The 26,764-nt window shown below is 45.5% G+C and overlaps 2 protein-coding genes across 3 annotated transcripts in view; both read right to left on the reverse strand.

The window, feature by feature from the left end:
- The window catches only part of Rgs22 (regulator of G protein signaling 22), a 110,567-nt gene extending 110,079 nt beyond the window's left edge, over positions 1–488 (reverse strand). The window contains exon 1 of one of the 2 annotated variants that reach the window (XM_076911262.1): positions 277–488. In XM_076911262.1, the coding sequence (XP_076767377.1) occupies positions 277–301 (25 nt within the window). In that variant the 5' untranslated portion in view covers positions 302–488. The remainder of the gene's footprint in view (positions 1–276) is intronic. The other variant, XM_034516753.2, reaches the window with a different exon arrangement.
- Positions 489–11,681: 11,193 nt separating this feature from the next.
- Positions 11,682–25,928, reverse strand: Fbxo43 (F-box protein 43). The gene is made up of 5 exons (XM_034516811.2): positions 25,589–25,928; positions 22,472–23,900; positions 18,342–18,444; positions 12,266–12,472; positions 11,682–12,180 (listed from the first exon to the last, which is right to left on the reverse strand). The coding sequence occupies exons 1-5, from the start codon at positions 25,674–25,676 to the stop codon at positions 11,932–11,934; spliced, it is 2,076 nt and encodes a 691-aa protein (XP_034372702.1). The 5' UTR covers positions 25,677–25,928; the 3' UTR covers positions 11,682–11,931.
- Between the last annotated feature and the right edge of the window lie 836 nt (positions 25,929–26,764).

The following is a 26,764-nucleotide window of genomic DNA, read 5'->3' on the forward strand; positions in this document are numbered from 1 at the left end:
CCCTTACCCTATACCCCACCCCATCCCCGGCCCCACGGATTAGATTTTAAGGTAGGATTCGAGGTGGAGGTGGGGAGGAAAGACCTCTGGACTCTGGCTTGGGACCCACTTTGACCCCAGAGCTAACCTAAGGGACCCAGTTGCAAAAGGAGAGCTTAGCATGGTACTAGGGGCCCGCCCTGGTGGTTTCTAGAAAAGGCAGGCAGAGCGTGGCCGCGGGCCGGGGTCGAGCACGGTCGTGCGGGGCGCTGCGGCGGGGTGCCGGGGCCCACCTACCCGCCGAGAGCCGCTTCTCCGGCATCCTGTCGGGGGGCCCAGCTGCCCGGCCCCGCTGTCTGGGGAGCGACCGCCGCCCTGGGGCGCGCGGCCTGGGGCTGCGGGCTCTGCGCTGCCCGCTGTTGCCATAGAGCTGGACAAAGCAGAGGCGCTTGGGCCAGGGGTGGCGGCTGGGGAGCGGCCGTTACTGTGGAGATCGCACCGCTCCGGGTTGGGAAGGGCCGCCGGTGGGGTGGGTGGGGGCAGTGGGTGGGGGAGCAGACCCTCCCACAGGGAAGGACCTCAGAGCCAGACCCCAGTTCCCTTAGTACTGGTCAGACGCCTGTGGCAAGAGGTAATAGCGTTTTCACGAACTCTGACCGCTAAAAGTTACCCAAACTGGGGACCACAGATTACGGTGACCTAGTAACGCGTGTTCAGAGAAAGGAGTTAGGAAAACAGAGCCCTGCGTGGGTGGCACACACCTGTAATCCCATCAGTTAACAAAAGGAGGCAGAAGAGAGTTACAGCTATGTCCTCAGCTACATAGGCCAGCCTGGGCTACGGTAAAGCAAAACCACAAACACATAATTTATTTAAATAGAAAAGATGAAAATTTAAACTAATAATTATTCTAAATACTAAAAAACATTTTTATAAAACTTATAATATCTGTATCTGTAGTTCTGAATTTCTCCAGTGGCGCCAAATAAACCCCAGGGCTAACTGCTTGCCCCTACCCAGCAGTACTTCCAATGCTGTCTAATAGGAAATATACCTCCACCCCACCCTATCACTCCACACCCAAGTCTTACCCGTTCCCAAACTGGACCTTTGAGCTTCATTTTCTGGTCAGGGTTGGGGCAAGGCAGGATGATTAGGGGTTCAAGGCCAGCCTGGGCTACATGAGAAACTGTCTCAACTAAAACACAAATTCAGTTTCATCTTGGGGCATAAATCTTATGACCATTAAATGATGCATCTTTCAAGTAACTCAACCCAGAAGTTTCCCCTCCAAACCCCACATTCAGGCAAACACTGATATTTCTGTATTGGACTCTGCCCTTGTTTCCTACTATCAGCCACACACAGTGCTGGCTCCCAGCTGGTCTGTTGTAAAAGCTTCCCAACTGTCTGTCTTCCAGTCTTTGCTTCCAGCTAGGAGTTCTCCTTAAATCCATTATGCATGCTGAAAGCAAAACCAGCTATCTAAATGCAAATCTGACCTACTTAAAACCCCGTAGCTCCACCGTTGCCTCCTCGATGTGGTGGCAGGTATTTGTTTGCCCTTAAGACAATAGGTGCTTGTGTTCCAAGGACATCGACACCTGCTCTCTACGACCCTGGTTGTAGTTATTGCTATTTCAGTCTGATACAGGAAAAAGACATAAGTGAAATACTGCCCTTGCCAGACAAAAGCTGAAAGCCAAATGAAATCAAGGGAGAGCAGTGGAAGGGAGCAGAGAGGTGAAGGGAGATGGGGTGGGGGGTTCCCCAAAGTCCTTGTGGGCCCAGCAGAGACTCCATTAACTTTCACGATCAAAGAGCCACTTTGTCTGCTGTGCGCAGGATGCAGACCGCTCACGTCCAGGCTGATGGTGGTCAGGCCGTACAGCTTCCCGGACTCACATCTATGCTTATGAGAGCTGAGGGCCGGGGTGGAGCAGTGGCTGAGCAGAATCCAAGTCCAGAAACTGCTCAGAACTCCAGCTCCAGCGACCCCACCACCGCTTCCTGCCTGGATGTAGTATCCGTGCTCAGGCACGTACACATAAATGAACGTCAAAGAACAGGCGGCGGTGGGGAGAAACAGGTATTTGGAAACGATTCTTGAAAGATTCTTGACTGAACACACAGTAGGGTATTGTCATCAGCAGAGACGGGAAGGCTGTGCCACTGTCAAGGAAGTCCCTAAACCAAGATTTCCAGTTTGCCATTGATACAGGACTTCAGAGTGTCACCTTGAGAGTCAGTACACAGTTTTTGTTTTTTTTTTTTTTTGTTTGTTTTGTTTTCTGCCATCACTGCCTTCTTTGCGAGGAGGATTTCCTCCCATAAGTATGGTCCCATGGATTCCTATCAATCATTGGCTTCTCCTCTTGTCCTTGCAGACCCATATCTTAAAGCTACAGCAATATTACAGTGACTGAGTCAGAAATGTTCTGCCGGGCGGTGGTGGTGCACGCCTTTAATCCCAGCATTTGGGAGGCAGAGGCAGGTGGATTTCTGAGTTCGAGGCCAGCCTGGTCTACAGAGTGAGGTCCAGGACAGCCAGGGCTACACAGAGAAACCCTGTCTCAAAAAACAAAAACAAAACAACAACAACAAAAAAATGCACGTTCTGTGCAGTAAACTGCTGGGGACTGGAGGCTGCATCCAATGTCAGCCTTTTTCTCTGCACCGCCCACGACCAAGAGCTAACCTGAAGTGGCTGCCTACTGAACTTCTCTGGAGCTCTGCATTTCAGTCACCTGCCTGTGCTCTGCTCATGCTTGCTCCTTCTGGCCAGACAGCCACATTGATAGTATGTTTAACATGGATGGTGTCTCACATTTTGCCCCCTTTCCCTAGGAGCGCTGAATGAGAACTTGAAGAGCACAGCATTGTTCTGGGCTTATTGTTTAGAAAACAGATATAGAGAGGTTTTTTTTTTTTTTTAAGTTGCATAGACAGCTATTAATACATTTTTAACATTCCAAAGCCGTTGCCCTCAGATGGGGTGCTGGCTAGTTTTCTGTCAAACAAGCTGAAATCATTAGAAAGGAGACAGCCTCAATTGAAAAAATGCCTTCAGATCGTCAGGCTGCAGGCAAGCCTGTAGGGCATTTTCTTAATTACTGATTGATGTGGAAGGGCCTACACCATTGTGGGTAGGGCCACCCCTGGGCTGGCTGGTGGTTCTGGGTTGTATGAGAAAACAGGCTGAACAAGCCAGCAAGCAGCAAGCTCCTTGGCCACTGCACCAGCTCCTCCTCCAGAGTCCTGTCCTGACTTCCCAATGGTAAGTGATGCTGAGGTATGAGCCAAATAAACCCCTCCCTCCCCACCTTGCTTTTGGTCACGGTGTTTCATCAGAGCAATAGTAAACCCGACTAGGACAGATGATGCTGTTCTATGGCCTTTTTCCAAAAAAATCTCCCATGTTAAAAATGTTAAAAACAACATTGGAATCACAAAGACAGTAACTTGAACCCAAAGGCCTAGACTATTAGACTTCAAAATTTTTGGAGTTTTTTGTAACTTTAATGATCCATAAGTCATATGCCATCCAGCCGACTCATGTCAAGTGTAGAATGCACTGGTTTTTAGTATTTCAGAAATGTACAACCAGCACAGATATTTCCAATATCTCAAGGAAGCGGCACAATGTTTAAAGTATGTCTCCATCTCTGTAACCCCCAGCCTGCCTTCTGTGTCTGCCCCTCCTGTTTAGACATTTCATATAGATGGGATCACATTGCTTGTGGTCTTTTGTGTCTGGCTTCCTTCAGTTAATGTTTCCAAGGTTCATGTACATTGTACTTTTTTATGAATAAGCAGTATTCTGTTATATGGTTACAGCATTTTCAATCTATTCATTAATCAGTGGACATTTGGCTTTCCAGGTTTAACCATTAAGAGAGACTAATGCAATGATTGTTTGTGTACATTGCTGTGTGCTGTTGTTTTCATTTCTCCTGACAGATCTGGTGGGTCAACTGGCAAGTCTATGCTGAAATTTTTGTTTGTTTGTTTTTTGTTTTTGTTTGTTTTGTTTTTCGAGACAGGGTTTCTCTGTGTAGCCCTGGCTGTCCTGGACCTCACTCTGTAGACCAGGCTGGCCTCGAACTCAGAAATCTGCCTGCCTCTACCTCCCAAGTGCTGGGATTAAAGGCATGCGCCACCACCACTCGGCTGAAATGTTTTAAGGAATAAAGAACTGTCTCCCAAATTGTCTGTACCAGTTTAATACTAGGCCAACACTTCTCACTTGAAGTTTTTAGACATTGTCTGACATTTTCATTATAATGGACCTCTTGGATGTAAAGTGCTACCTCTCTGTGGTCTTTAGGGTTATTTCTTTGGTGACTAGGCTTTCTTGACATTCGGAGATAGCCTAGCCCTCCTCATGCCCTAGTTCTAACTGAGAACTCTTCAGAGACTGTGCTCCCTAAACCAGCCCCAGCAGTGTGCACCGCAGGTTAGTTAACCCACGCTCTTCCTCCTGAGCAACAGCCTCTGCAGAGACCAGGATGGAGTCCTTTCTCTGCCTGTCCCTTGCCAGCCTTAGAGTTCCTGAAACCCACAGGCAGTGAGGGCAGACTCCCAGACCACAGCTCTGAGCAGGCTCTGTTCTGGTTTTGATTGTCTTATTGCCACACCATGAAAGTACACTCGGGAATTAGAGTGACCAGCTGATCCACTGGAGTGTTTCCTGAGATGTCGCGTGATGCCATCGCCACCCTGCCGAGCATTTCCGTGCTCCCTCTATCAACATTGTCTTTTTTCCCCGGTTGTTAAATTATAAACCTTATCTATACCTAATCTATATTGGAAAACAATTACCCACACCTGTATAACATTTAGTAGGAAAACGATGCTTTTGTTTTTGTTTTTCATACTTCCCAAATTAACAGTTCATAATTTTTGGAAGAACATAATTAGTTTAATATATTCATTAGATAATTTCTCAGCTTATCCGAGTTAACTACCATCTGGGCCTGCTGGTTTAGATTTTCCCTAATTGTCCATAGATTCCACTCCATTGCTTTGTTTCTGGTGTGTGCTGATGAGATAATTCCATTTCGTTTTTAACCCTTTCCTAGTCAAAGTTTGAAAATGCTAATTTATGGATGTTGTGATTTTTACAGGTAAAGAACACCTTCTTCTGGGACTGCAGAGATGGCTCAGCAGTTAACAGGACTTGCAGCTCTTTCAGGGGACCTGGGTTTGATTCCCAGCACACACATGGCAGCTCACAACCATCTGTTACTCTAGTCCTAAAGAATCCAACGAGTTCTGGCTTCCGTGGGCACAGGGCATGCACATGGTGCACAGACGTACATGCAGGCAAACACTTACACACATGAGATATTTTTAAAAGAAAACACTTCCTTGTTTTTCTCTCTTCTCTCTGCCCCTCTCGTGTTTCTTCTTCCTGAACTCACTTTCCTTTCTGAAAATTAATTTAAGCTCTTATTGATAATTTTGTGTGTAGCATATTTTGCCTACATATGTGTCTGAGCACCACATATGTGTGCCTTGGTACCCACAGAAGCCAGAAGAAGGCATCAGATGCCCTGGAACTGGAATGACAAACTGCCTAAACCACCACATAGATGCTGGAAATTGAACTCAGGTCCTCTGAGAGAGCAGGCAGTGCTCTTAACCCCTGAGCCATCTCTCTGGTACTCTTAAAAGATTATTTTAAACTAACTTGGCATCTCTGATACCTCTAACAGATAAACTATGATATAGTCAATAAATATGTACTAAACAACTCTTTTTAAGATTATGAATATTTGCATACATGTATGTATGCCTGCACACTGTATGCATGCCCGATACCCACAGAGGCAAGAAGAGGGTATGAGACCCCTGGAATTAGAGTTACAGCCACCACGTGGGTGCTAGGTCCTACTCAAGAAAAGCAAGTTCCCTTAACTCCTGAGTAATCTCTTCAGCTCCTCAACCCTATTTAATGAAGAAACTGATACTATATTATTTGAAGTTATAAAAGAATATTGTTTTTTTAAAAGATCTCAGAATTGAATGTCCTAAGTACGTATCAGTCGTTGAGGGCAGGGAGGAAGCCCATTAGCTTGAATTTCTTATTTACTAGAAGCAAAACCAACAGGAAGTGGCTCTCTAATAAGGCAGAGAGCAACACACACAGAGGTCCTTGATGCAGCATGGGTCTGTCACTCCAGTTCCAGGTGATCTTCTGGCTTCTGTGGGTACCAGGCACACATGTGGTACTCAGACACACATGCAGACAGGCACCAAGCCAAGACCAGTATCTAACAGCCAACAGCCAGCAATTAAACTCTGGCTCTAAATTCACCAATGAGGGTAGAATATATCTTTCAGCTCATCTAGAGATTTCTTTTCTGGAAAAAAAAATTACTGATAGTGGCACCTCCTCTTATAGAGTTGGTTGTTCCTAACACATGTGTACAGGCATCTAGTTCACTGCCTAGCCGAGTTAAATGCGCTATGAGCCTGGCATATTGACACACGCTTTTAACCCCAGCAATTGAGAGGCAGAGAGGCAAGTGGACCTCTGTGAATTGGAGGCCAGTCCGGTCTACATGGAGAATTCTAAGACAGCAAAGGCTTTGTGGTAAGACCCTGTCAAAACAAAAAACAAAAACCCAACAATAAAAATCCGTAACAAGTTTCAGTGTTTACATTGGTGTCCCTGTCTCTGGTTCCCTCAGTCCTTCAGTTCTCATTTACATGTCTCTGTAAGATTACAGGAACAGACATGGAGAAGTGGGGGGAAGGGAGAAAACACAACCTTGCCCCTAGAATATTTATCCTCCAGGAAATAATTAAAGAGCACTTATACTTGATCACAGTGAGAATCTCAGGAAGGAGACAGCACCTTATACTTCCCTGACAGCCAAGGGGAAGACCAGGGGAGCCATATTAGGGTCCTTTGACACAGGTGACCCCTTCTCCCTGCCTCAGCTGGCTCTGTGTTCCTAACCTCATCAAAGATGAGGTACCTTGGAAAGAAAGGGTCTGCCAAACACAGGTCTTTCCTTCAGACTAAGGGCTGGGAGCACGGTGGAATTTGCCTTGTTGAGAGGAGAACAGAAACGTTCTGATACATCCAGGGCTCACAACACAAAGGAGCACCAGCTGCCCCAGAGGAGGCAGCCAATCAGCCTGACTCTGTGGGGAAGTCAAAGCTGCCTAGGGGAAGCAAGAAGGGAGAGGATGACGGAAGGGAGAGAGCGTCCCCAGCAGAGGCAAAAAAGGCTTTAATGGCAATAAACACGGTAGAAAGACCACACACACACACACACACACACACACACACACACACACACAAGGATAAATACAGGATTCAAAGGAAATAAAGTTTTCACCTTGTCGGACATGCCAGAAAATGACACACGGAAAGAGAAGACGGATTCAGGGTTAACTCTGTACAGCAAGAGAGGAGGGGAGTGGGTTAGAGCATGAGGGAGGTCGAAAGAGCGAGATGTCGTCGTGTTTGGAATAAAGTGTGCAGAATGATCACCGGAGACTGCTCAAAGTCTGCTCTTTAAGAGGAAGCAATGTGGTCATGAGGCACGGTGTAGAGCAGACAACCTGCGATGAGACATCTGAAGTGGACCTGTTAGGAACTTTCGAGGTAATGTGGCAGGATGTGACTAAGACCCTAACCCTGTCCCTGCTTCCCGCAAGACAGGAACCACCTGAGGGAAACCATTGTCCGTGTGACACCATTTTCATAGTGCGCACCTATCTGTCTCCACAGTCTGTGGTGAGGGAACCAGGAGCGCAGGACTGGTGGGCAAGTTAACAGCAGGGAGAACACATGAAGGTCCACCAGCGAGGGGCTCTGCAAAAGATTACACACTTGCAAGCCAACCAAAATATTTTAATTACCAACTCAAAGTAATTTTCCCCAAATTTATTCCACATACACTTTTTAAGAAACAAGGTACAGAAACATGTCCCCTATCTGAAAATGTCATAGTATATATATATCAAATTCATAAAGGCTACGTTTACTTGCAGAAGACTTTTAACACCATAAATAAGTCTTTGGTGCCCCCTAGTGGAATATCTTAGTATTCTCTTAAAAATTAACTGCTCTGTATTTAAGGTGACTAATTTGATCTTATTCTTCGCGAATTTCACATCATGCACCCCAATCCCATTCACCTCTCTGTCCCTTCATATCTGCCCTCTGCCCTGGCAAACCTCTTCTTGCAAAGGAAAATGAAATTAGAATTTAAAACGTCTTGTGAGCGCTGTAGGGCGTCATAGTTGCCAATGTTCATTGCAGTATTTATACTGGGTCTCCGTAGAGACTCCTCTCCAATATCTTCTTGTCCTGTGTCAGGGAGATCTTGCAGCTCTGGATCTGCACGGCAGGGCTTTCACACACTCCAGCAGATCATAATAGGGTAGATTATTTGGGGTGGGCCAACCCAAAGCCCTGGATCTGGGCCTGAAAGGTAGCACATATGGAGCCCTGAGTTCAATCCCCTAGTTATGATGGCGCACACCCATAATCCCAGTACTTGGGTCATCCTTGGCTGCATAGAGAGTTTGAAGCCAACCTGGTCTACATGAGACCTTGTGGGGTTTTGTTGTTTTGTTTTTAAAAGACAGCAGCTTAAAATAGCTTTATTACCTTGCAATTCAAATCTTAATAAATCTGCATAAAATCTGGTGCTTTAAAAAGTTACAATAAACTTAAACACCTTTCTTTGTGCCCATAGGAAAGCTAGTGTAAAATGATGGTCTTGCTTGTATTGTTTCTTTCCATTTGACACACCTTTCCAGCTCGAGCTTTTTTTTTCTAAGCTCGAGGGGCTAAGAATCAGTTCAATAGAACACTCTTACCATCAGCTATCATGGCTGTCAAAGGGACGGACAGTGGAGGTTGCGGAGAAGAGTAAATAATTCTTACACAGTCATTGAAAGGTGACGCTTCACTGCGTTTCCTCGGAACCAGTTCTCTTTCATTTCCTTGTGTTTTAAAGTGAAGCAGAATGAGAATCAGCTAAGCCCTCATTCCTTTCTCCTGGACGCTCCGTGGGAACATGGAAAGGCTCCCCGAGACTGCTTGGTTAGTCTTTCTCGCTGCTTTCCCTCCTCACCTAGGGAACCAAAGACACTAAACAGATGCTAACCCAAGCACAGTGGCTAGCGCTTGCCGCCCTTGCAGTGTGCTGGTGCAGCCTGGGACTAGCAGGATCACATTGGGGATTTTGTTTCTCTTGCTTTGGGTTGTGTTTGCGGGGGGGTGCGGGGGGGGGGGGGTGCGGGGAGGGGTTGTCATTTTGGTTTCAGTTTTGGTTATGTAGCCCTGGCCAGCTGCACAGATGATGGTAGGCTCCTGATCGTTTCGTCTCTGCCTCTCACACTCAGGGATCACGGGAGATTGCTGCCATAACTGACTTTCAGCTTTCCTTTACCCTTTTCAATGATAAGAGTTGTTTAAACCACACAGGAACTGAGGAATTACTCAAGCCGAATTATTTGTAATTATATTTTTTCCCCTAGCAAGCCAAAAAAAATTTTTTAAAGAGCAAAACCTCCTTCCATTTAAGGTGTAATGACACATGTATTAAGTTAACAGAGTTGTGCAAAGACCTTGTCATTCACTGAGAGTAGAGTCTGCTAGAATGCCACCGTATCCTGCCTGTGTGCCCTCACAGAAAGTAATCTCCTGATCCCCAGTTTCCTGGAGGGTATGCCCTATGACTTGGTAGTTAAGAGCATTGGCTGCTCATACAGAGGGCGGGGCTCAGTTTTCATTGCCCATATGGTGACTCACAACTATAACACCAGTTCCATAGACTTGATGCCTTCTGACTTCTGCAGGTTCCTGCTCATACACACAGCATGTACACACACACACACACACACACACACACACACACACACACACACACACACGTCAAAAATAGGTTTGAAGACGTTAAGTTCCTCAAACAATCACAGTGAGGGGTGAGCAAGGCCTGTGTGGATGGGTTTAGAGTAGAACCTTGCTAGCTCATTGTGTGCGGTTTGTGCTTTCATGGTCAGTGGACATCTCTGTGAGCAGGTTGACTCTACGGTTTCCTTCAGCATCAAGGTTCTGAGCTATGCCCTCACTAATACTCAATCCACTTTCTACAAGTGGGTAGCAGCACGACTTGCTGAATGTCTTGATTTTCTGAGCCAGAATCTTTTAAACTCCCTTCATTGAGGGACAAAGGAAACAGTCGGCTGTTTGAGGCCACAGGGAGTAAGTGGTTCAAGAGAGGACATACGTCAGAGATGATGTCATAGGACCGAGGCAAATGTCCTAAAACTACACTCAAGAGCCTCTGAGATGCAGGGAACAGTAAAGATGGAAGTAAACATTAGTAAATTGGTCCTGATGCGGAAGATGTCTCAGGAAATTAAATAGACACCAAGATGGGTGTGGTAGCCTGTAATCCCAGCACTCAGGAGGACAGCTTTGAGTTCAAGGCCAGCCTAACTATGTAGTAACTTTCTTGCCAGCCTGAACTTCAAAGTAAGAGTCTATCAAAAGAAAAAAATAGAGAGAAAAGAGATACTTAACTTAGTTATAAAATATGTAAATTTTACATTTAATTTTAATTATTAGTTTTAATTTTAATTGTTTTCTTTAAAAATGTATTCAGAGCTACATTGAAATATGTGCGTATAGTATAAACACACATATTGTTCGTACAGCAATCACCCACACACACAAAATATAAGTCTGTTGTCAGTTTCCCTCTTAAGGGTCTGGAGAGATGGTTCAGTGGTTAAGAGCACTGGCTGCTCTTTTGAAAAACCCAGGTTCAATTCCCAGCATCTGCATGGCAGCTCACAAGTTTCTGTAACTCCAGCTCCAAGGGATCTAATAACCTCACATATATGCAGACAAAACATCAATGCACATAAGATAAAAATAAATCAATCAAATGTTTCCTTCTTGTGGCCTGATGTAGTAGTGCAGGACTCTAATCCAGCTCAGGAGGCAGGTGGATCTCTGTGTGTTCAAGGCCAGCCTGGTCTACATAATGACTTCAGGAGACATAGAGCTACATAGTGAGACCCTGTCTTCAAAACAAAACAATGATATCAACAATGATTTAAAAAAAAAAAGTAAAACCAAAAAGTCCTCTTTAACATGTTTTTCAGCAATAAAACTTAGCTTTTTTTTTTTTTTGCCAGTGATCTATAAACAGAGTGCACTCATCCCCAAATCTCTCTTGGAAAGAGGAGCATTACAAACACATACAAATTACAATGTCCAGTATTAATAACTTCACTTTCCATTCAAAACTCATCATTCTGCCCAGCCCAAATCTTTCAAAATATCAGGATCTTTTACTATAATTCCATATTCTTTAAGTATTTAATTAGAAATGTGTGACTTATAGTTTGTTAAGTAAATTCCCATCATAAGTACCTACACAGTGCTCATAACTGACATTTATCAGAATCATATAAATTTTACCAAAATATCAAGTAAGAGAAAGGTTGAAATTATAGAGTACATTTGATGGAACTTCTAATAACATTTAATTTATATTTATTTCAACCATCAACTCATTTTCCAAACCTGAAAGTTCACTGGCCTCAAGTTCAAATTTTTTCAAATTATTTGGAAATTATTTTTTAGATAATTGAAAATTTCAACACATAGTTATGAAATGCACAAATTTAAAAGGTTACATGAAGCAATAAAACACACATATATAAAAACCCTGAAAAGTCTTTATTTAAAACATCAAAATATTTAAAATGGGGATATGACATAGTAAAATAAAATTCTTTCAAAACTCATCAATTTAAAGAAAATATACAGTGGTGTGCATTATAACATATACAAGGTAGGAAATAAATCACTGTCTGTCATCAATGGGAAGATTTGCATGTGTTCAAAATAGTCATAATTTTAAGTCAGACAGAACATGGGCCAGCGGGGGAGTGGTTCCTTAAGTCTATTCAGAGGCGTTTTAAGTTCCGCTTGCTTTGGGCACTTCCTGGGAGAATGTCTTTGCTACCTCTGGCCTTTACTGGTCCTCTTCTACAGTCTTCAGACCCATGATAAGCACACAGACATAACACACAAAAGTCAAAGCCGCAGGCCAGGCGGCTGCATAGCCCCCTTTTCTTATGCGGCTGGTACTTAGCTGGGGATTGGCACCTCGGGCAAGGCTTTAAGGCTTCATCAGTAAACAGTGTCCTGGCAACCTGCAGGGGAAGCACGAACACTCAGTCTTCCAAGGATGACATTTCAAATTCTAAATACTTCTAGTAACTCACGATCCGTGCTCACCTTTATATACTGTTCCTGCTTACTCCTTAGGTGGGTGAGGGAAGAGCTTGCTACAGGTGTCAGAACATCCCCCCAAGGGGACAGAGTTGGAACCTGCTCGTTCTGATCACTGGGTGCCTGTGCCTGTGCCTGCACTGATCTTAAGGCCAATCGACTCAGAAGGCGTAGCCGAGTGGCAGCGTCCTGGACACGTAACACAGCGGCCCCCTGTGGTCAAGAAAGGAGAAACAACACCGCAAAATCACAAACTATCCGAGCCAGGACAGCTTTCTGTCTGGACTGGATGTAATTTATACCTTCAGGACCTTTCCCTGCATCATTTCTCTTTTTGGGGGGGATGGGTTGTGGTGGGGGTGGGGTCAGGCAAGTAATCTTTTCTCACCTAACTTTTAAGTCAACGAAACCAAGTTTGGAGATGGGGAGGTGGTTCTGAGGGTAAAAGCACTAGCTAGCCGTGCAAGCCCCACGGCCTGGTGTGTTACATGGGAGGTGGACTCAGGAAAATCTCCTGCAAGTATAACAGTGTAACATAAGAGAGAGCCTGCACCAACAAGATGGACGGCAAGAACCAACTCCCCAGAGCTGCCCTGACCTGGTGGTTGTGCACACTTGCGTTCTCTCTCCCTCTCCCTCCTCTCCTTCTCACTCTCCTTCTCACTTTCCCTCTCCTTCTCCTTCTCCCTCTCTCCCTCTCCCTCTCTTTCTCCCTCTCTCAAAAAGCAATACATCATTTTGGGTTTCTGTTGATGTGATCAATTACTTTTCCATTTATTTATTATTGGCAGACTTCTCTAAGGAATCAGATAATATAAAACAGCATGCATGCCACACTGCAGGAACAGCATGCATGTCACACTGCAGGAACAGCGTGCATGCCACACTGCAGGAACAGCATGCATGTCACACTGCAGGAACAGCATGCATGCCACACTGCAGGAACAGCATGCATGTCACACTGCAGGAACAGCATGCATGCCACACTGCAGGAACAGCATGCACGGCCACACTGCAGGAACAGCATGCACGCCACACTGCAGGAACAGCATGCACGCCACACTGCAGGCCATGCAGCCACGGCTGCTCAGCGCTGGGCTCACACAGCGGCTGCAGACAGCTGAGGCTGCACTACCAAAGACGGGAGCTATTCTACTAGAACTTACTTTGAGCAATACAGGTGACAGAAAGGACTTGGCCTACAAACTGCAGTTTGTGATTCGTTTTAAATCCGAGACTAAAGGGAGAACTGGGAGCGGGGTGGATCTTTCCAAAGCTTGCCTTGAATTCTTTACACGTTCTTACCTTAACGTGCTGGACGAGCAATGGGCTGCTGAGGTCATATAACCCAGTGTCCTTAGCTGGGTTTTTTTTTTTGTTGTTGTTGTTATTGTTTTGTTTTTTACAAATACCTGGTTCTGATTCACTTTACAGTTGTTTTAAGCAGCCTTGATATTTTTAAAGGAAAATCTGAACTAGATCCCACATTATTCAAATGCTCAGTCAAGAAGTGTGTTAATTGGCTTGTACACTTTTAAAAGTATACAATGTCCTTTTGTCAATTATACCTCAATAAAATTAGAAAAAATAATTAGAAAAGCATTTTCAATAAGTAATCTGTACAGCCTTGTGTTTTGTTAAGCCACCTATGGGGAATGTTTCTCTACAGCACAGGCATGATGGACCAACTGTAAGATGAGCACACTGGGCGGGTCTCTTCACCATTCGACTGTAATTGTTGTCCTGGCAGTCTCCTGAGCTGTAATTGCCCCTAACAGGAAAAACCTAAAACATGAGACATTATTGTAGACTAAGTATAGGGAATGCAGTTAGTGGGTCATAAGAACTGAAGCAGGTAACAGCTTGAAAATGCAGGCAACAAAACCACCGTTGGCCTTTGGAGTTAGAATTTACACACAGCTGGACATACTGAACTCATTGGAGGACTGTCTTTTATATGATATTTCTATCGTTTGCAGCCTAGGCTGCAGTGCCCAATCAAGAGCTCATTAAAAGAACACCCGCTGGACTCTGATGCAATTGATGGGTACAGCACGCATGTGCCAAACCAATCAAGGTGTCTCCACGCCACGCCAGATAGAGAAGAAACAGTTACTCCTTTGATAAGACATTCCTTATTTTTCTGGGTTTTGTTTTGCATGTCTAAGGGGCAGGGCAGTTGACAAAGGCACATGCCCCTGCCTGCTAGCAGTCTTCACAGCACTAGGTGGCCTCACTCCTGCTGTTAGATCAGGCTGCCCTCAGCTCACAGAGATCCACTTACCTCTGCCACCTGGTGCTGGATTAGTACAAAAACTTAACTGTGACCACGGAGCCACCCAAGAGTTGTTCATCCACAGTGTGTGACAACAGTGGACACTAAGGGATGACACTCAAAGGGAAAGCAGAATCAGCTCAGGTGTGCACTCCCACTGCTCTAAAGATGGAGGACAGATGGAGATGGCACTCAGCTCTGACTAAGTGCATTGGCCTGTGCTCTCTGAGTCTCACACTTAGCACCTTTCTGTGGCACTCTACAATCTGAGGAAAAGCACCAAACGGCTTTGTTTTGAAATGTTTCTGTGGGGATTGGGTAAGACAGACAGACAGACACATGAGACACACAGTGGGGCAGCAACAGAGCCAGCAATGAATAATTCTGGGAGAAAGTTACACAGGAAGACATGTCCAGTGGCGTGCTGAGTGTGGTGGTGTGTGTAGCATCTCAGCATGAGGGGGGCAGAATCAGGAGGATCCAGGAGTTCAAGGCTAGCCTGAGTGACATTGACACCCTGTCTGGGGAGATGGCTCAGCCAGTAAAGGGCTTGTGTGAGCACTAGGTTCTGAGACTGGATCCCGGCACTCACACAAAAGCTGGCCAAGTGGCCAGGCCTGTAACTGCAGCCCTGGCAGGCAGACACAGGCGCATCGCTGGAGCTCACGGCCCAGCACACTTTAGCCAAGCTGCTGAGCGCCAGGCTCAGTGAGGAACCCTACATCACAAAGGTAAGGTAGAGGGTGATAGAGGAAGTTACCTAACATTGACCTCTGATCTCCACATGTGCAGCTCATGCACACACACGTGCACAAGCGTGTACACACACACACACACACACCCCATGGCATGCTGATACACACTCATAGTCCCAGCATTCAAGAGGCAGAGAGGCAGGAGGACTGCCATGAGCTTAAAATTGGCCTTGTCTATATACACAGTTCCAGGCCTCCACGGTAAGGCTCTGTCCCAAAACAAAACACCAAAGTTTAATAACAGCGTACATCGTACATATAGTCATAAAACAGGAGAGATCAGTCCAAGTGGTGCTAGTGTGCAGAGGCTGCAGAAGTAACAGAATCTCTTCCAGGAAAGGCAAATATTGACTGGGCATAGTGGCGCACGCCTTTAATCCCAGCACTTGGGAGGCAGAGGCAGCTGGATCTCTGAGTTCGAGGCCAGCCTGGTCTACAAAACCAGTTCCAGGACAGCCAGAGCTACACAGAGAAATCCTGTGTCCAAAAAAAAAAAAAAAAAAAAAAAAAAAAAGTAACAAATGTCAGCCAAGCACATTATCTACAAACATAAGAAACAGAAGTAGAGACCAGAAGCCTGCTGTGGCGGCTCATACCTGTAATCCTAAGACTCAGAAGGTGAGACAGGAGGACTACCACTAGCATGAGGACATCCTGGGCTACACAGTGAGCTCCAAGAGAGCCTGGAATACAGAGTCGGACCCTGTCTAAAGAAGCAGAGGGACATGGCAGGAGGAGCTTGGCACACTCGGTCATAAACTGTATACCCCATCTTACTTCTAAAGTTTGTAGTATTTTGAAGGAGCTTTAAAAGCAAACTAAAGGGGGGACATGTATAAGGAAGCCAGACGGAAACAGGAACAATACAGTCCTGTAGTCCCAGTTCTTGGAAGGCAGACACAACTCAACGCCAACCTGAGCTCCATAGTGAGGCTCAGTAAAGACGTGGGGAGGGAGCATGCATCATCTTCTTACTGACATTTACTTACATACTGTGTGAGGTCAAACACATGCCACTGCATGTGTGAAGTCAGAAGACAACTTCAGAGTTCAAGCTCAGGCATCAGGCTTGCCAGCAAGGCCTTTATCCACTGAACCATCCTACCTGCCTCCAAGGTGGCTGCTGTTGAAGGTTTCTTCTCCTTCTCCTCCTCCTCTTCTTCTTCCTCCTCTTTTTTCTCCTCTTCCTCCTCTTCCTCCTCCTTACTCATCTTCTTCATCTCCTCCTCCTCTTCTTCTATTTTTCTTCTCCATCTTCGTTTTTTGATTGGTTGGTTTGGTTTTTCAATACAGGATTTCTCTGTGTAACAGTCTTGGGTGTCTTGGAACTTGCTCTGTAGAGCAGGCTGGCCTTGAACTCACAGAGATCTCTGCCTCCTGAGAGCTGGGATTAAAGGCATGTGCTGCCATCAGCCAGCTAGTTAGTTTTCCTTTTTAAGTGACAATAAGAATATGAGGATCAAACATTTTATTTGGAATTACCAGGTGGGTTGCCAACACAACCAGGATTTTTCCTTAGAGAAGTCAAGCAGAAAAATAGAGTAATGAAGTTTACAATTTAAATATTAACAGGTACTGGTTTGAAATTTTTGTTTTGCTTTGTTTGAGACAGGGTCTCACTGTGCAGTCTTGGCTGCCCTAGGACTGTAAAGAACAAACTGATCATAAACACGGAGATCTTCTTGCCTCTGCCTCCCAAGTGCATGCCACCAACACCCAGCTGTTTCAAACTAGTTTTGAAGTTTGTCCCTCATATATAGGGGGTAACTCTCTTAAACACTATATGGGGCCTGGTGAAACAGCTCAGTGTGGTGAGGTGCTTACCAGCAAGCCTGGCAACCTGAGTTTGAATCTCCCCAGGACCCACAAGGGGGAAGGAAAGAACCAGTTCTTGTGATTTGATGTCCATATGCTGTGACACAGGAGAACATGCATGTGCCCACAAGCACACACATGGAATTGTGAAGTCACCAGCAGCCACACACTGAGAACAAGCCATGTTGCAATCAGTAAGACTTGTCCTTACTATCTCAGTGAAAAGAGAAATTCACAAATTGTGTTTAGATGGTCTCATGTGTTTATGTCATGTTCCATCTCAGTTATTAGTCAAATTAGAAATTTAGGGCCAACAAGAGGGCTCAGTAGGTAAAGGTGCTTGCCACCAAGGCCTGAAGACCTGAGTTCAATCACCAGAGCCCACACGGTGGAAGAAATCAGACTTCCACAGCTGTCCTCTCAGGTGCACACATGCAGTATGCACACACACACACACACACACACACACACACACACACACAATTTTTTTAAAAGACAGGAATGTACTTGAGTATTTTTTTACTAGAAAAAAAGTAACGCAGCAAATGCTCAGTTGAGTTGATGCCCAAGTTGAGTCTATCACCAAATACAGCGGCTGCCATTGCCCATTTCACACAAAGCTGCGTGTCTGTGAAAAACTTGTGAGTTTCTCTAAGACTCCCTCGTCAGGTCAAGGGAGGACAAGTTATGACACTCCTCAGTCTGCCCAGAGCGCCCCCTGCAGGCCTCAGCAGGCACTGTTTCACTGCCTAGCTGACCTTGTCCCCATCTCAGCAGGGTCTTCTTTTGGTTCCCAAGTGTTTGCTCACCGGTCCTTTTAAATGAACGTGCGAGTCCCTGAGCACACCTATGTTGTAGTCGCCTGTTCGGCTCTATCACCTCAGCACAGATCCAAGCAGAAGGGGTCATGACAGAAATGTCTATCCTTGTAATCTGAGCAACTGCACAATGCTGGCGTGCAATGGCCCTTACAAGACTGGCTTTTAAAAATGCTACCAGGGTATCTAACTACGAAGAGGCTCTAGCAAGTCACTGGCATTCAGATGTGTCAACAAGCCACCATGCGGACAGCTTAACCGTCTGCTAAACTTTATGTAGGGATAGCTTAGAAAAAGTAGGGCATACAAGGGAATGTTTGCTAAATGGAAACTATTAAGAGGCAAAAGGCGGCACCCGGTGCTCGGTGACACGGAGTCACTAGATACAAACCCACCTCTAGAAGCACTGTCCACGTTACCTGAGCGCTTGCTTTCAGCTGTATGATATACATTTTCCTCCTCCTGTTTGCCTTTTTATCCTGAGCCACAATTTCACGCCAGTTTCTGCTGACGTTCCAGGCACTACAACAAACAGGTCAGTCTGTTATTGTATGTTCTACAAAAGGTTAGAATTTTCTTATAAGGAACCAATAGTAAAAATGATCTTAAAGATTAGGACAGTAAACTTAAGCTTTAAATTATATAATAGTATGATTTAATCAGCTCATCATTCCATACTAATTTACCATATGGAAGATTCCTATTAAAATACTAAATACACAGGGACATTATCTTGTTACGTCACTATTTATATGTGTTCATTTAATTAAAAGATATTTCCCTGGTGTGTGTTGGAAGGAGGGGAAGGCACATGCATGCTACGGTTCCCAAGTGGAGGTCAGAGGATAACTTGTGAGATTTGGTTCTCCTCTCTACCGTGTGTGTCCCAGGGATTGAGCTTGGCAGGACGGGTGGCAAGTGCTTAGACCTGCTGAGCCATGCGCCGACCCTGTAAGTGCTCACTGAAGGCTGACAAGAGCCGTGGGTGGAGTTCACACCTGTAACCCGAGCACCCGGGAAGATGGGGCAGAAGGGCTCCGTGACTTAAAGGCCAGGCTGGGCTACATATTGAGTTCAGGGCTATGCTGGGATACACTAAGACCTAGTCACAAAAATTATAGAAATTATAGCAAAAAAAAAAATCGTTGGGCGGTGGTGGCACACGCCTTTAATCCCAGCACTTGGGAGGCAGAGGCAGGCAGATTTCTGAGTTCGAGGCCAGCCTGGTCTACAAAGTGAGTTCCAGGATAGCCAGGACTACACAGAGAAACCCTGTCTTGAAAAAAACCAAAAAAAAAAAAAAAAAAAAAAAAAAAGCAAACATGAACCACTGGTTCTTTCGATGTTCGGTTATGAATCCGGAACACAGCATGCAGCAAACGATTATCATCTTTAGTATGAATAATTAATTTCTCCTATTTCTCCTATTCTTCTATCTAGCAAATCTCTGTCATTATTGGCCAAATAAACATAGCAGTAACCCTTCACTGGAAACACTAAGTGCCAGTCATAGATACAGTTGTGCATAGCACCCTATTTAATGCAATGGGGGTCTATGTCCAGTCCTGAGGGAAATCCTCCTGACAGTGGCATCCCTGTCTTATTCACAAAGCCTGTGGCAGACAAGCAGCTGGAGGACAGCTTCAACTACTTAATGAAACTGAGCTGATAATCTGGTCTTCGGTGTCCTAACTTAGCAAATCACTTAACCACAGGATCAAACAAAGAGGGCACTCTCCATCGCCAGTGCAGGTGCCATCACCTCTTGATGTCAGTCTATGTCCTTTACATCACACAAGAGGTGGGCAGAAGTCACCCATTAAAAGGGAAGCCAGAACCAGAGGGTTGGCTCAGTGGATAAACTCAGTGCCAACCTGAAAACCTGAGGTGAGTCACACACAAAGGTGGAAGGAGAGAACTGACCTCACAGAGTCATCCTTTGACCTCCACATGTACATGTCATGGCACACACACACACACCCTCCATAACTATCTCAATTGATCTTCATCCCTCATGTCACCAAGAAGCCATCAAGATTATAAACACATAGTACTCCAGAGGTCGGGCAGAAATCATTGAAGTGTGACCAGCACTAATGGCTCTCACATAAACGACCACCCCAAATTGTCTGCCAACATTCTGACTCTCTGGTGCTGAAATACTCCAATGTAGTGAGAATTTTTGAAACTTGGTTTGCTTAAAAACACAGAAATAAGCTAAACTCATGATAGGTGGGGTGGGTAGTTGTCGTTCGGGGGGGGGGGGTTGGTTGCAGTTAGTAGTCGTGCTCAAAGAAGAAACAAGAAGAAATTAGATTCAAAGGTCTCTCTCTCTCTCTCTGTTTCTCTGTCTCTGTCTCTCTATCTCTCTCTCTCTCTTTCCCCCACCTCTACCCTCCTATCTGGTGATGGGGATGAAACTATGGGGGAAGGGCTGGGAAAAAGAACCCACAAAGTAGTAAAGGTCAGCTCCACCCCAACATATAAAACAACATTCCTGTATTCAGCCATGTTTTGTTTTTGACAGCTTAGTATTTGAGCACTTTTGAAAGGCAAAATAAATTGCACGCACACGTGCACGCACACATGCACACTATCCACTGGCATTATAGCAACACGTGCTCTACCAAGTATATGTTGAAAAGTGGCAGAACCTTAAAAACTTTTAGGAAGATATTGATGGAAGGTCAGAGAGCCCAGTGGAGAGGGTCGACCTCTGTCTAGTCCTGGGCTGCTGGAAAGTGACTTGATTTATCTAGGAATGTTTCTTCATCTGCAAATTACACAGATACACAAGATGCCTCAGAAGACTTCCATCTGCAAATGCTACAGTTCTCTACAATAGCCTAGAACGTGTAGGGGAAATGTGAAGACAGGCTTTGGGAGCAGTGATCACAAGAACAGCAAGGACATAACCCACATCTGACATCTTCCCCATCAGGAGAGACATGAGGTAGCAAGGTGGCTCATCAAGGTAAGGAACTTGCCACCAAACCTGAGGACTCCAGTCCTGTAGGAGAGACCTGATGTGTGCGAGCTGTCCTCTGACCTCCTCATGTGCCACACACGCATGCACACACCTGCTATAGTTAAAACATGTCTAAAAGAGGGTCACTGGCTGCTGCATGGCCTTCCCTAGCAACCACCTGTCCCATTTGGCTTCTGTTCTCCAGGGCACAATCTCAGGTTGGTCCTGCTTGTGATGACCCTGCAGCCCTCCCCACATGCTCGCACCCAGTGTGGTTTGTGTAGTCTTTGTCATCCGAGTCTGCAATCTCCATTCCCAAGCCTCTGCTTCTCTCTGTACTCAACAGCAGCACAGAATCGTACACATATCTGTGAACACGCATTCTTCAGTTTCTAATCCCTAAAAACTACTGTCTTTCTCTGCTGTAACAACCAAGATGAACCAAGGCATATGTGTGCATAGCCCCTGAAGACCAATTCTTAAATGAAAGCTAGCTGTTTTTCTAAGACTCTAGAATCTGGACTAAATAATGATATCCATTATTTGTGGTATTTTCTCAGTTACCATAATTGTTGCTCTTATTTCTGATCAAGTATCATGACTTTAAAACAATTTGCATCTGACAATGGGATGTGAACTTTTAAATAAAACATTTAGAAATCTGTGGAATAAACTGGGCATGGTAGCACACACCTTGAAATCCTAGAACCTGAAAGATGGAAAATCAGTTCAACGTCATCCTCGACTATTTAGTGAGTAAAAGGCTAGCCTGGGATACATAAGAGCCTGTGTCTGCCTGTCTGTCTGTCCACTCCCCCGACACACTCACATGGTAATGGGAACTGGTAAAGAGCTTGCTGTGTGAACAGGAAGACCTGAGTTCGGATCATCATTACCCACATAAAAGGCTCAGCACTCACTTGTAATCCCAGTGTGGGGGTGCAGAGGCTGGGGCTGGGGGTGGGGGATGCCTGGCCTTGTCTCAGAAAGTAAGATGGAGAGGGATTAAGAAGACACACACACACACACACACACACACACACGCACGCACGCACGCAAACACAAAACCACCACCTACAACACCAACAACACAAAATTTTGAAATAAAGCTTGGCATTTTGATTATTTTTCTCCTGACCTTGAATCTGAGCAATCCTTCTACCTCAGCTTTTCAAGTACCTGAGATCACAGGCTGTCCCATCAGGGATCACAGGCTGTCCCATCAGGGATCACAGGCTGGCCCATCAGGGATCACAGGCTGGCCCATCAGGGATCACAGGCTGGCCCATCAGGGATCACAGGCTGGCCCATCAGGGATCACAGGCTGGCCCATCAGGGATCACAGGCTGGCCCATCAGAGATCACAGGCTGGCCCATCAGGGATCACAGGCTGGCCCTTCAGGTCCGTCTTTCATTTTTGCTTTTAAACTGAAGGAATGACTTAGCGATCTCTACTAGGGAGGTCTAGTCGATTTAAACTTCCTCTGATATAGTGTAAGACAACCAAAGACAGAAATACAACAAAACACCAATTTAAAAAATGGTAAAAGTTTTCTTTCATGGGCCACTTTTATTTCTTACCTGTATAAACTCTCTGCAGTCAAGGAATCTAAAACCATAGCTAGGATATGCTTCAAATCTCTATACTGTAATTCTGTCAGGATGTCCAGCCGTTCTATGCCCATCTTCTTGCCAATCAGCCCTGCGAGAACTCGCTGCAGTCTGGCAATTTTTCCCTCATCCCTTTCCTCGAAGAATTCCGGGTCATCTTCCTGCTGTCGTTTCCTTTTGGTTTTCATAAAGAGCTCATGCACCAACTGCAGGGCTGGAGTATTTGATAAGTCCTTGAAGCTTAAAGCCACACCCCCACTCTCCCCCTCACAGCCCTGCTGACTCTCCAAGCCCCCCGAAGCAGTGCTCACGCTTGTTTCAGAGTTGGGATGGACCGTCTGCATTTCCTCTTCTGTCTCTGACTGGGAGCCTTGCTCCTGGAGAGTGGACAGTCTTCTCAACCTCCCAAGATGCCTTGGCTTTTTTACCAGCTCCCCAACTTTGGGAGTGCCCCTATGCTTTTGAAGCAGTTCTTGAAAAGAGCCCTCTTGGTCAGAGCCCTCTTCTGACTTGTCCCAGCTAAGTGAGCAAAAGCCACTGTCTTCAGGCGTCGAAAGACTGTCTCTCACGTCTGCTGAAGAATCAAGGGTTTGGCTTCCATTAAATTTGATTTTTGCTGTAAGGCTACTTACTGGAGTTACAGATGTTACATCTGCTCCATAGGTTGGTTGGCTACCAGAGGAGCCCAGAAGTTCAGGACATGTATTCTCATCGCTAACACTTAAACTGCTGTCACTAAAGTGTGTGATGGAATCTTTGAAATCATTGCCTTCAATTGGAGACAGACATTCCACTTCAAATAAGCCACAGTCGTCTTTGGAATCATCAATGGTGGAAGTCTTATGCTGAGAAAAATGTAACTTTAAGTTCTGACTGCTGGCAATTGCATCCTCTGTCTTTATTGTGCTGGTAACTAACGGTCTAAAGTCGTCTTCCTTTGGGAAACCTGATGTGCTACCAGGCAAATGTTTTTCTAGGCTCAGACTTTGGCTTATATCACTTCCTAGAGAACTGCTTTGTGAATCAGAATCCCCCTTCCGAAGAGCTAAAGACAAGTCTAACCGCCTGCGTAAGGTGCATTTTTTCCTTCTGAGTTTAGGAGTCTCACAAAGTTCAGGGCTGCTACCCTTCTCCTTCCTTAGGGACACAGACTTCTTTCTTTGACTGGGAGATCCTGCAGGATTGGGGGAACCTAGACTTGGAGTTTCAGGATGCTCACAGGTTAGCACTGGGTCTTTTTCTTTCTTATTAAGGCTGCACGACTCTGACAGCTCGTGATGGCCCCTCTGTTTAAAGGAGGATCTGGAACAAAAGCCTATGCGGCTGGGACACGGGACAGTGACAGCAGAGGAGTCCATGTCGCTTCCTGCTCTGTGGCTTTGGGACATCTTCAAGCTCTCTGTTTTTACAAAGTAGACACAAGTTTATTCTTCCTTTGTGATGTGTAGCCAAGCAGCTTATAACAAAATATATAATTTGTGTTAAATACAGATAATAATAAATTATATTTTTTCAAGTTACTTAAAAACAAACCTTCATAACAAACTATCCTATATTTCCTACTTAAAACACCACTTTGCTATAAACCATATTGTATTCTGATTACTTGACAGCCATAGGCGAAACGCCATGCACAAATATTTTCTTAAACTATTCTTAACAAAAACATAACAGCCTTATTTTCAGATTATTTTGTTACTGTATGACTTTAACTATCGGGGGTACACCAGCTGTAACATTCTGATGTCTCTGTGTCCAGGTTATTTCCTTTCAGAGCTCAGTAGGTGAGGCTGGAGCCGTGGCTCGGATGTTAGGAGCTTTTGCACTGCTCTCACCAGACACCCAGGCTCAGTTCTAAGCTCACAGCTGCCTGCAACTCCAGGCTCCACCTGCCTTCTTGTGTGGGTACCTGCATGTTCATCGTGTCTTTCTGTATGTCTCTATGAGCATGCATGTCTCTTTGGACACTGAACTCATGCCACAGACATACATAATTAAAAACAAATCAATCATAGTGTTTTTTTTTCTTTTTTCTTTTTTAACATTTATTTACAAGTGTGTGACACACACACACACATGCCATAGCACACTGTGGGAGTTAAATGACAGCTTGTGGGGGTCAGTTCTCTCTTTAGACCATATGGATTTGGTCATCTATGATATGTAGGTTAAATATGAGTAAAAAAGCATATTACAAAAAACCCTGCTGCCGGGCGGTGGTGGTGCATGCCTTTAATCCCAGCACTTGGGAGGCAGGCGGATTTCTGAGTTCGAGGCCAGCCTGGTCTACAGAGTGAGTTCCAGGACAGCCAGGGCTACACAGAGAAACACTGTCTCGAAAAACCAACCAACCAACCAACCAACCAACCAACAAACAAAAACCCTGCTATAATAAACACAAGATCAGAGGTTCACTGTTATAACTCAAGGTGATCTTTAGCCTCTTCAGCTTTGAGCAGTTTTGATTTCTGACCCCCTGTGATTATTGCTAACGTCTGCACATGTCTGAGAGGACAAGATCAATAAACGTCGCTTTCTACAAATTGCACTATACTTTAAAGCCACTTTTGTCTTCCAAATAGTAAGTACGACGTTTCCTCTCATAAATCACTTTCTCCTGAAAAAATATTAAATTCAATCAATTTTTCGAAAGTTAGAGCAAGTGCTTTTATTGTATTTTGTATTTGTATTGGATTTTATTCCATGTGGCCAGTGGCCTTCTAAAAGTGACCTGTTCTGCCACTTCACCACTAGGTGCCTCACCAGCATAGGATTTGGGAAACGAAGCTAAAAACCGTTGGGAATAAAGTGGAGCCCAGATACATGCTCCCTCCTCCTCGGAAAACAAGGGCTCTGTCTGCTGCCGTCATCCTCATCCTGTCTGGGCACCAAAATGTCTGCTTCAAACTTTGAAAATTATTCACGCAACCACAGGCTGATGAATCAAACAAACCTTTTGATGGGGGGTGGGGGGGAGGTCCTGATAAATCGCTCAGAACGCCTATCTACAAAGACTTAACGCTCAATATAAGTTAGAGAACTGCTCTGACTTAAACCGGATGCCTTCATTAAAGTGGAATATCTTACCACCAGTCAACTTTGACTTCTTAAGACATGTCAAAGTAAGGTAGGCTTCCAAATAACAAAGGCTGTCATCTTTGCCTTTAAAGTTCATGCCGAGGCACCACCACTTAAGAGAAAAACCTCAACAATTAACGGAGCCTCCAGCAGGACCCGGACGGCTGCTGGAGCGGCGGCGCAGCGCTGGGAAGGTCAAGTCGCTCGGAATCTCTCCGCCCCGCGGCAGCCGCACTCCCCGGCCTCTCTCCAGCTCGTCTTGGACGTGGGGGAACCTTCCGATTAGAGACCGGAGCCGCCCCGGAGCTGCCGCGCCGTCTGCTGCGGGTAGGACTAACGGTCATCACCCGGACCAGCGGGCGGGCGTGCGGGCGGGAGGCGCTGCCGGGAGGAGGGCGAGGCGGCAGCGGGCGGGCGCACCTGGGTCGCACCGCCCACCTGAGCCCGGAGCCTCCTCAGAGCCCGCCCCTGCCACCCTCCCCGGTCCGTGGACCCCGCCTTCCACACCTTCAGTCGGAGCTGCTGGCCCTGCCTGCCAGCCCTCATCCCTTCGCAGCCCCTCCCTACATCACTGCCTGCGCCCAGGCTGGGGGACGCATCCCTTAGAAAACCTGCAGTGCCCGGCATCCGGCATCCTCACTGGAAGCGTTTCGCCCTGTGTTCAGAGTCAAAACATCCTACCAACCCAACCGCTTTGGATGGTAAAGGAGTAAATACAGCATAAGAACTGAGAGGTAGGTTGACTTTCTACCCTTTGATTTGGGGGTAAGAGAGAGGCAATAGTCTCGGAGTCCAGGCTGCCCTGATTTTCCTCATTCCATCTTCCAAGTTTGGGCGTGTGCCACCACACCTGGCTAATGATTTTTTAAAATAGTTTATGTTTTTGCCCTTGTTTCTACAGTGAACAATATATACATTTTGTGAATAGGAAAAAGAAAGTTGTGAGCCACACCCCCATAGTCTCTGGAGTCTGGAGGCAGAGGATTCCCAGAAAGACTAGCCCTGTCTACATACCAAGTTTCAGGTCAGCCTGGGCTACATAGTCACTGTCTTGAAGAAAAAAAAAAAAACCAACTAAACAAAAGTTATGAATAAATGAGTGACTATGTTTATTGTTTTCAGATATTCCTTTTTAGGGGTCAGAAACATCCAAGAACCTTCCATACCAAATACATTTAAAGTCTT

This window comes from Arvicanthis niloticus, chromosome 13 (assembly GCF_011762505.2).
Source record: "Arvicanthis niloticus isolate mArvNil1 chromosome 13, mArvNil1.pat.X, whole genome shotgun sequence".
Taxonomy (NCBI): Eukaryota; Metazoa; Chordata; class Mammalia; order Rodentia; family Muridae; genus Arvicanthis; species Arvicanthis niloticus.